The 11,412-nt window shown below is 30.4% G+C and overlaps 2 protein-coding genes across 2 annotated transcripts; both read right to left on the bottom strand.

The window, feature by feature from the left end:
* Positions 1–3,346: 3,346 nt before the first annotated feature.
* Positions 3,347–4,871, bottom strand: LOC129285570 (LRR receptor-like serine/threonine-protein kinase FLS2). The gene is made up of 3 exons (XM_054921309.1): positions 4,582–4,871; positions 3,740–3,954; positions 3,347–3,585 (listed from the first exon to the last, which is right to left on the bottom strand). Exons 1-3 carry the CDS (start codon positions 4,869–4,871, stop codon positions 3,347–3,349), a joined length of 744 nt encoding a protein of 247 aa, XP_054777284.1.
* Positions 4,872–7,388: 2,517 nt separating this feature from the next.
* LOC129285569 (LRR receptor-like serine/threonine-protein kinase FLS2) lies at positions 7,389–9,708 on the bottom strand. The gene is made up of 3 exons (XM_054921307.1): positions 9,065–9,708; positions 7,667–7,737; positions 7,389–7,541 (listed from the first exon to the last, which is right to left on the bottom strand). The coding sequence occupies exons 1-3, from the start codon at positions 9,678–9,680 to the stop codon at positions 7,389–7,391; spliced, it is 840 nt and encodes a 279-aa protein (XP_054777282.1). The 5' UTR covers positions 9,681–9,708.
* Between the last annotated feature and the right edge of the window lie 1,704 nt (positions 9,709–11,412).

Genomic DNA, 11,412 nt, shown 5'->3' with positions numbered 1-11,412 from the left:
TGGCTTGCTCATCAGGTTTCGAGCACAAATTTTCACTCTACAATTTTTGTTAACCCACTTGTAAGATGTGGGAGTCTTTTTAAGCTATGATATGACTTATTATTGTACTTTGCACCGTTTATCGTGGCCTTTTTATTAAAAAAATTGCCAGTCCTTTTTTTTTTTGGGGAATAACATGACCAAGGTTAAATCATAGAAGAGGAAATACAAATTAGTTAAGGTCGAAAAGCAAAAATTCCCTGCTCTCTAAAGAGAATAATTTAAGATAGCAGTATCCCGACTATTAAGGACTGTTTGGTAAGCAAGTCCGTCTGCATAATTGTTTGCTTTTTCTAAAGGTGTTGGTCAATCAAGAGTGACAGTCCAATCCTTCATGATAATTAGGTCTCTAAAGGATGTTGCTTTTCCATAACCTTTATTACTTCCGGCACACATGGATACATTATAGACACTGACGATAGGAAAATGTGATGGTACATCATATCTAGCAAAATTTTCATAATCTGGCATTAAGTTCATATATATAATTAGATATATGCTTGCGTGCGTGCGTATAATTAAAGTTATTCTTTTGTAAGGACATCCACTTTGTAGCAGTGGAGGATCCTTCCTTCCCATTCCACTGAAGTGGTAATAATGTTGCCAAATTTCTTTAATAAGATATGCTTATGGAAAAAAATAATGATTAAATAAAATAAAAGAATCTTTGAAACAAATTCATGGAAATGATATTTTTCTCCTCACTTTACCCACTCATCACATTTCATCCTCATTTGGTATAGGTACATTATGGAAGATATCCAAAATACATGTAGTTAAATTTGAATTCTCTCAAAATTTAACTCACTACATATATTGATGCAGAAAATATATCATAATTTCTTTTACAAGATTTTACATGTGATTAACAATAAAACAACCCAAAAGGTTGAAGTAATAGTAACTACAATGTTGGTTTAACAGCCATTATGTTCAACTATTTGTGCCACTAACGTTTGTGGAAATTTTGTCCTATTTTTTTTTTTTTCAACGAGGCCACTATATCTGCTATATTAAGACGTGCCACAGGTAAATCATTGCAACAATTCAAGGACAACTCAAAATTGATGATATATTGGTAATATATTATCAATATTTGATTGTCCCCATGAGCAAAATTAGCATCTAGAATTTGGTGATTGAATGTGGTGATGAGTTGCCAACCCAATCTTTCAAACTTAGAGCTTGAGAAACATATCATCAGTTGGCTCTTCCTTGTAAACATTTCCATGAACAAAATAGCATAAACTATAAACATCTCCCCTTTCAAGGAAAACTACTCTTGATCCATACTCTACTAGGTCAAGTTGAATGGTTATTAGTATGTAGCACATTATGTAAATATATATAATATATATTGCTAAATGTTTCTTTTATATCATTACTCTTCATATGTGATAATGGCAGATATTTGTTAGTAGTCAAATCATATAAATGTTTACAAGGAAACAAACAAAATTAAATTAAATAAAACCAAGATATCAATATTAAATCATCAGCTGGAGCCATATAGCCGATTGTAGCAAAGTTTTGATATAAATTTTCAACTGTCTTTGACCAAAAAGCTTGGTAATAACAAAATCACTAAGATGAGCACTACCATATCCTCATCCAACAGAATATTGCTTCGTTTAGCATCACACTGAACAACTAGTGTTGAAGAACCATGATAAAGATATTCTAATGTAGCGGCCACATCAATAATTATATCCAACCTTTGCATGATATCTAAACAATAGTGTGAGAGTTCATTTTAAAGAACTTATTTTATGATTGTAGTTAACTATTATATATATAAAAATAATTAGACATAAGTATAGTTAACTAATTTTTTTTTTTTATTGGTCATTATCAAAACTTTAAACTAAACATAATGTCCTAATAACATTATAACTACAGTTATGGTAAATTGTGGCTGTAATTCCTATTTTTTTCAAAACAACCACTCTAAGTATGCTTCACATCCCTTGCTTACAAAACTTGTATAACTATATAAACAGTAGTTCCAGGGACCGGTACAAATATATCAACTAAAAATCTACATTTTCAATACAAATATCTAGAAAACATCTACTCTAAGTTGTTAATTCTAGGAAGAAACTAGACCAAATATTGCATATATATCTCATCTCTGCTTAGAATATGATTCTAAACTTTTGAAATATTGCATATTCAATTGTGTGTGTGGTGTGTGTGAGAGAGAGAGAATAATAATTCAAGTATGGGCAAGTTTCAAAATACATCATTAATACTAAAAATATTACCTCATCAAATGAATGGGTATATCTTTAATGATAATTTCATACATGAAAAGTATTACATTATAACACATTCTTTGGCCAATTGATTCTTTTATTATTAATCGCAAGTTTATTTTCTCATCTCATCTTTCTTTTTTGTTGTCTTTATTTTCTTGTTGCTACCACATCATATAAACTTAGATATAGAACACTATTGTCATTGTTTCTTTGCAATTAACATAAGATATAATATGTATTTCACAGTGTGGACCAACATTTAAACGATTTACTTAGATAAACTAGTGGTTAAGAAAAACTTGTTCATATGGGATCACTTTTTTTTTTCTTTGTCAAAAACTTCAAATAGAACACATTGATCTCATTCAAGTGAACCCCATATTAATTGTTTGTATTGCTCTTAAGCGAAATTGAAACTTCCAGCACCAGATGAGTAGTTTCTTGAGAAATCTGTAAGCATAATTTTGTGGTGTATACATATACTTTCTTCTTTCTTAATTTATTTTTTTCCCGAAAAAAATTTACACCAATGTACATTCAATTAATTTGAAAATAGATAATCCATATAAATTAAGACCTACATCATATATCAAATATATTAGTGAAATTATGTTTAGCATTTCCAGATCTAGTTCCAATGTGTGTTCTTAATTAGTTTTTCATTTCATTTTACGGAACTTATCATTATTTATTTAATAGGTTTCTCACAAGATAAAGGAAGAAAATTCCATCGATTATTAAAATTGATGATAGACTAGATACAAAATTAAGTAGGTAAAGCAGAGAACAAAAATTCACGAAACGTTTCAATCAAACAAAGTCGGTTCAAATAATACTAAACATCCACGTTCTGAATTACAAGTCTACATGTCCAACAAGAAGAACTAAAAGGGGTAATAAACAATAACTGGAATTTTGATCTCACAATTACTCAACCAGTGCGGCTCTAACATTTTTAAAAAATGAGACCTTAAGTTTTTTCAAGAATACTACAACATCTGTCATATAATTCGTGTCTCCGGTAAATCAGCACAACAATCAAGGCCAACTCAATATTGATGACACATGTGACAATATTTTGCCAATATTTTGATTGTCTCCTTGCAGCAAATGACATCTAAAATGTTGATTATTGAATGAGGAGTTGATTTGCTAACCCAATCCTTCAAACTTAGACTTTCATTAAACAGGTCATCTGTTGGATTTTTCCTCGTCAGCATTTCCATGAGCAAAATGCCATAACTATACACATCTCCTTTACTAGAAATAGCTCCTTTTGATCCATACTCTACATGTCAAATTGAATGTTAAGGAAAAAATGTCCACTCATGTTAAAAAAGAAGAGAGCTGCCTAGAGAGAAACAAATACTATATAAGCTTTATGAATAATTTTCATAATAAAATATAAGTTTAAAAGCTATAATATGATTGATAATAATCACCTGGTGCCATATAGCCAATTGTAGCCAAAGTCTTGGTGTAAATTTCTGATTCTGTGTCACCTAATAATTTGGCAATACCAAAATCACTGAGATGTGCCACCATATTTTCATCCAATAAAACATTGCTTGGCTTCACATCACAATGAACCACTGGTGTAGAGGAACCACTATGAAGATATTCTAGTGCTGAAGCCACATCAATCATTATATTCAATCTTTGAAAATATCCAAGCAATAGTTATGAGAGTACAACCATTTATTAAGACTTCCATTTGACATAAACTCCATGATTATGATTTAAAATTATCATTAGAGCAGCTGCTTATGATGCTGATGAGATTGCGGTGACGTAAATTGCATATGGCAGTGCCATTCTGTATCAAAACTTTCCATGCCTCTTCCAAGTCAAAGTTAAATATTTTAATAGCAACTGTCTTTCCATTTGACAATGTTGCTTTGTATACTGATCCAAAACTTCCCCTTCCAAGAGATTACTTTCATCAAACCTATTTGTTCCTTGTAGAATTCATAATAGGATATTCTTATTGGTATCTCACAATTCATTAAAACCGCATCGGTTGAATCATTAGCATGTTTTCTCTTATGCTTAGAAAGACTATGCATGAAACAACCAAAATGAAAACTATTATAGGCACCAAGCATATGATCAAAAGCATCACTTTATTTGACCTATGCTTGTTTTCTTTTCTACATGGTTGGATATGAAGTTGGGGCCTTCCACAAAGATTTTCATTCATCATAAAAGATTCAGCTGTAAAATTTGGAAAGGCCCACCATTTGGAATTTCTCCATATAAGAAATTGTAGGAAAGGTTAATGTACTTCATATAGACAAGAGACTCTAAGGACTTTGGAATCACACCAGACAAATAATTTTGAGAAAGATCCAAGAACTCAATACTTATCATGCCACCAAGTGATTTAGGAATAGGCCCCTGGAATTTGTTGTGAGCCAAAGATAGGTTCAACAAAGTCTTCAAGCCACCCATAGATTCAGGGATGTTTCCTGAAATTTGATTTCTTGATAAATTCAAGAGTGTAAGTGCCCTCATGTTTGAAATCTCAAGTGGAATTGTTCCACTCAATGTATTGGAGGACAAATCTAATTCCATGATATTTCAAGACTCCAAAATGAGGAGGGAATATGAGAAATCAATTTGTTAGAGCTGAAATCCAACTTTCTCAAAGAAGATAGATTCCCAAGACATGCGGGGATCATTCCTGTAAACATGTTGCCAGCTAGATCCAACTCACTTAAACTTTTGAGTGACAAATTTCATCAATGATAGACCCTTGCATTCTATGTAATAGAGACTTAAATATTGAAGGCTTTGTAGTTTGTTGATTGCAGTAGGAATCAACCCATTGAAGTTATTCCAACCAAATTCCATTGTCATCAAATTGGTTAATTCCCAAGTAAATGGGTATAGCTCCACTAAATTTATTTGATGCTAAAACTAACTCAGTGAGCTTAGAAGCATTTGAGATACTGTTGGGAATTTGTCCAGTAAGTTCATTTCCCTCCAAACTCAATAAGTTTAGGTTGGGAAGGCCACTTCCTAGATATGATGGCAAAAGGCCAGAGAGGAAGTTAGTTCCAAGGTACACATGTATCAATGATGAGATGTTGAATATGGTGGAAGGTATAGGCCCATGCAAATAATATCTGCCAAAGCTAACTCTTGAAGTTTAGCAAGATTTCCTATGCCCTTGGGTATAAAACCTGGAAATACAGAATGTTGAGATAATTGCTTTAAGAGCCTGGACTAGCAAAAGTAAAGGAAAAAAAAGTCATATATGACCTCAAAAAACATTAAGGTAACATTTGGATTGGTGGAATTTAGATTTAAATTTAGATTTAAAATCTCACACTTCAAAACTCACATTTAATAAATCATTTTCTTGGGTAGTTAAAAAAATTTCAAATGAAAAAAAGAAATGAATTGAGATTCAAATGAAAATAGAAAATTTATTTCAGTTGATGAGAGGCAATAACGAAAAATGAGAAAAGATTAGGGTTATAGAGGTGTAAATATAAAAACTTGAAGATAATAAGAGGTTTGAAGTAGCTTAAATTTCAAATGACTAAGTGTAAAGGGAATTTGAATTATAAATTAAAGGAATTATAATATGAAATGATTTTTGTAAATTTTTGTATATTTAAATAAGAGATTTAGTTCAAATCCAATATCCTCGTTAATCCAAACATATCATAAATAAAGTGACAACACTATGGTGTAATCTATGTCTGAAATTTTATTGTTATACTGCTACAATCCTAGTCTATTTATAAAAAAAAAGTGATACTTAAATTTTAAGTATTACTTGTTTCTTATTAACTGGCCTGTCTGTAGTAATAATTAAATTACTACATGGTATAATTAAGAATTTGAAGTTAATTTTGAAGTTTACTTTATTTATTTGCACATTTTCATGTTTGAATAAAATTATGAGTTGACATATATTCCAAGAGTAAAAGGGCATACCTGTAAATGAGTTGACATCCAAAAAATAATCTTGTTAAAGATGTGCAGTTACTTAATGATTTCTGGAATGCTTCCTTCTAATTTATTATCAACGATCTGGATGGCTTCAAGTAATGGGAGTCTTTGGCACATCTCTTCTGGTAGATTACCATAAAAATGATTGTGGGAAAGTTCAACCATTTTAAAGATGTGCAATTACTTATTGATTTTGAAATTTTCCCTCTAATTGATTCTCAGCAACTGAGAAGATTTTTAAGGAAAGAGAATTGACGGCACATCTCTTCTGGCATATTACCATATAAAATTGTTCTTGGAAGGTCAACAATTGTCAAAGAAGGCATGTTAAATAGAAGTTTGGATTTCACCTATAAAAAATACACAATTTATGGAAGTTAATTAATGATGCATAAAGCTAGAGTCCTATTATATAGCTACGTTATTTGGCATAAAAAGACAAGACTAAAACATTGTTAATACAAAAAATCTAATATGGCATGATAAAAATGATGTTGAAAGTCAAACCTGAAGCTGTAGACACGTAAAAAGTACAAGGTCAGGCAAAAATATTGCATACACAAATAGCTTTAGAAATAAAAAAATTGAGAACACAATAGTACTCTTATAACAAGGATAGGAGAGAGTATATATCAGGTGTGCAAGAATTCCTATTTATACTAAATGAATTAAAGTATTTTGAGTTAATTTTTGTAGACAATATGAAAAAAGCTCTTTCATTCACAAACAACAACCATGCAAAGAAGAAATGAAATTTGTAAAAGCATAATTTAATGGATGAACAGATATTGAGCCCACCTGTGAAGGAATTATGACTTAAATCTAAGTATTCCAACAACGTCCAATTGGCAATTGATATTGGAAGAGTACCAGCTAAATTGTTTCCCCCCATAAACTTATTCTCTTAAAGAATGGATATTGAAGAGAGATGATGGAATTTCACCTGTTTACAATTTTGAGGTAAACAAAAACGTCATATTAATTTATAGTTACAAATCTTTGACATTATTGATGATTTTTAATGCTAAAAACACACACACACACACACACACACAAAAGATAAACACTAACATATGATGGATATGCCAAAAAAAAAAAAACAAAATCATACCTTCCAAATTGTTGTTGTCAAGATATAGGAAATTGGAGGTTGGTCAAATTTCCAATATCATTTGGTATATATCCTTTGTTGAATCCATTATTTGATAATGACAAATCTATCAATTCCTTGCATTGGTGCCAAACGGAAGGTATTTCACCGGATAAATCATTTGCAAACACCTGAAATTTTTCAAGTTTCGGAAGCCCAAACACATTTTTTGTTGGGAGACTCCCAGAGAGATTATTATAATTAAGCTCAATGACTTGAAGCATTGAACTATTAAATAATGAGAATGGTATGGAACCAGAAGCTGATTGTTTGAGAGATATATCATTTGTAGCTGTGGAAGATTGCCAATTTCATTGGGAATGCCTCCTTCAAAAGAAAAAAAGAAAAAAGAAAAAAACAAAGAAGAGTCCATATCAAACTTTATAGCACGCATGCATGCGCATCATGAGTTGATCATGATAGGAGCTGGAGATAAACTTATATTGCCTCATTTTTAAAAACAACAGTTGAAAAATTTTAAATGATAAAAAAAAATTACATTCACTTTCAAAGAACCATTAATGACCTTCCCAATCTGATTGAACTAACTGTTGGAAAATGTTCTGAAGACAAAGTTAAGGAAAAAAGAAAAAGAAGAAGCAATTCCAGAGATTGTTATATTGATTTATTGAGAAACAATAAAAGCTGATGAGTTGCCAAATTTATCCAAGAAAAAAAAATGAGCTGCCAAAAGGTTAAAAGAAAATTCTTTCACTATCCTTAGGGTAAAATATCATCAACAGACTTTTCCAGAGGAAAAAAAACATACATAAACTGTACATACGTGACAAATAATTCTTCGACAAATTTAACAATTCAAGTGAAGATAAGTTGAAAATTGTTTGAGGAATGATTCCTGAAAGTCTATTGCCTTCAAGATATAAGGCCTTCAAGCTTCTAAGTCTTCCCACCTCAAGTGGAATGGTCCCTTCACGTGAATTATAATTTCCATTCAAGATTGCTAACCTCAATAGAATAGATTGGATATAGATGGTGGAATAAATCCACTAGAGCTATCATTGAGAAAATTGAATAACTAATCTAAAAAATAATTAAGTTTCCTAAAAAAGGAAACAAAAAACTTTCATTTTCCTTGTGGCATTTGCATTTATAGTTTCATATTTGAATTTTAAACTTAAATCTCACATTTAAAATTCATATATTTTAAATTTTGTTTTGGATAAAGCAAAAAATTTTAAAGGAAAAAGATAGGCGAATTGAGATTCAAAGTGAAAACGAAAGAATGAAAACAAAATCTTATATTTTTCAATTGATGAGAGACAAGAACAAGGGATTAGAGAAGAGGTAAGATTGACAAAAGCATTAACAGTGAAATATGAAAAGAACAAGAGGGTTGGAGTGGCTGAAATTTCAAATAAGTAGGGGTTTAGAAAAAATTTTAAATTATAAAGGACTTATAATTAAAATTCATTGATTTTTATGCATCCAAGTGAATAGCCCAAATCTAAATTCAAATGCAAATCTCCATTAATTAAAACTCAATATAAGGAATTGTAATACTAACCAAATAGTTTAGTATAGCACAAAAAAATATAGATCTTACAAATCATTAAAGGCATACCTGAGAAAGTGTTGTAAGACAAACTCAATATTTTAAGTGAAAATGAGATGGAAATTGTTTGGGAAATGATACCTGAAAGTTTGTTACCAGCAAGACGTAAAATCTCTAAGTTCTCAAGTCTTCCCACCTCAGGTGGAATGGTGCCTTCAATTAAATTAAAATTCCAATTTAAGATCTCCAACCTTGACAAGTTGAATATAGACATTGGAATGAATCCACTAAAACTATTATTGCGAAGGCTCAAGTGTTGTAGTGTTGACAACTCCCCTATCCATGCTGGAACCTCTCCATGGAATTCATTAAAGCTCAGGTTGAGTTGTTTCAATCTTCGCAATTGAACTAACTCTTTTGGCATTTCACCATGAAAGTTGTTGTCACCAAGATTAAGTTCAACAAGGAATGAGAGATTTCCTAATTTTGGAGATATCATGCCTGTAAGACCCATATCTCCAAGATTTAAAGAATGAATCCTTCCATGGCGAGTATTGCAAGTGACACCAACCCAATTGCATGGAGAAGAGGAGACAGACCAATTAGCTAAGAAATCATATGGATCTGAAGTGATAATGGATTTAAAAGCAAGAAGTGCTGATGTGTCGGTGGTGATATTTGTCTCACTACTCCAAGCTAAGGAGGCCATGAAGCAATGAAGTAAGAGAACAAAAACAAAGGAAGCAAGTTCTCCCATGTTAGTAAATCGGACTTAACAAAATTGCTCGGACTTAACAAAATTGCGAGTATTGAGCATAAGGTATCCTCACGCTTCATTTTTTATACTTCTCAAAAAATCCGAAAAAGCAAGTCAAGGGTCAAGCTCGGTGTGCAAATAATTTAACGCCAAGTTGCTCGCGGTTTGAAATTGAAAGCAGCATGAACTTTCATATATAGTTAATTAATTCTCAGAAAAAGGAATAAATTCATTGGATGACCATAATCGATTCAAGTCAATACTCATCACCCATCAATAAAAAAATATTTTTATAAATCAATATAGTATATAGTTCATATCTAGTTGATAAACAAATTTATTTTATTTTTAATCCTATTAATGTTAATAAGAAAAGTAAATTATCAAATTATGTATATTTTTTACTAGGAGCAAAGTTAGAAATTACTAAATTTTTAAATAGAGTTAATAAATTTTAAAATTTTCCTTAATTATATTCTAGTACAATATATCAAAACCTGAAAGTAATTTATAAATATAACCAGCAAAATTTTAGAGATAGAGAAAGATTTTAATTTAATTTAATTTTTAACAAACACACCTACCACAGATATAATATAGTATAAATTGTAACTAGGCACCTGCGTGCAAATAGTGCAATTAACCAAGTTGCTCGTAGTCTGAGTTTTGGATGACCATAATCGATTCCATTCAGATTTCATACATTCGAGGGTCAAGTTTGGTGAGCTCTTTGGAGTATTCTGGAAACAACGTTGATAATGACATAATGTAACAAATTCTCATAAAAATTGTGCATAAAATTTTATATAATCTTACATTTTGTAAAGGGCATTTTTTCCAATGTTCTTTGTACAGTGTAATTTCCGTGATCTCCTTTTGCAGTGTTAAAATCCAGTTTGTTCTTTATTATTGTGGGGTCCTCATGATGTGAATTTTTTTTTTTTTAAAATTCGGTGAGGTTGCGATTTCTGGTAATCATCATGTGACGGTTTAATATTAAATTACAAGTTTTTCACTATTGTAATCCCTTTAATACCCTTGTACAATGTTTGAATCTCATTACTTGCATAAATTTTTCTCCAATCTTCTTTCTGTATTGTAAAGTTGGTCCAGAACTACAATACCCTTGGACCAAACTCTTATTTTAGTCTACATTAATAAATTAGTTATTTAAAAAAGTAAAATTACAGATGACATTACATTTAAAAAATATTTTTTTTAAAAAAATTTGTTAAAGGATAAAAGAGAAAATTTGTTCTTAAATTATATTTCTAGGAGTGCCTGAGATCCTTAATTTATTTTTGATACAATATTTTCTTTTAAATTTTGAAAATTGTGCAATCAACCCTTTCTATTAACAAAAAGTTAACTTTGACAGTTAGTTGGTTAGAAAATAATAAAAAAATTATGGAAGAGGACAAAAATATATAGTAAAAGACTAAAAAATTATATATAAGGAACCAAAAATTACAAAAAAGGAACTAAGAAAAATTTATTGGTCCTTTATTTTTTATAATTTTTGAGATCATTTTTGTAATTTCTGATCAACCAAAGGTCAAAGTTTACTTTTGTTGATAATAGGGATTAGGTTGCACTATTTTTAAAAGTTGAAGGAGAATATTATATCAAAAATAAATTTAAGATCCTAGATGTTCCTGAACTTATAATGTAGGGGCTAATTTGTTCTTTTACCTTTTGTTAAAATATAATTGAGGTAATACATTTTTAAATG

This window comes from Prosopis cineraria, unplaced genomic scaffold (genome assembly GCF_029017545.1).
Source record: "Prosopis cineraria cultivar Desert tree isolate PC_DT_omini unplaced genomic scaffold, ASM2901754v1 PC11, whole genome shotgun sequence".
NCBI lineage: Eukaryota > Viridiplantae > Streptophyta > Magnoliopsida > Fabales > Fabaceae > Prosopis > Prosopis cineraria.
The sequence above is the reverse complement of the archived record's forward strand: the minus strand, read 5'-3'. Positions and strand labels throughout refer to the sequence as shown.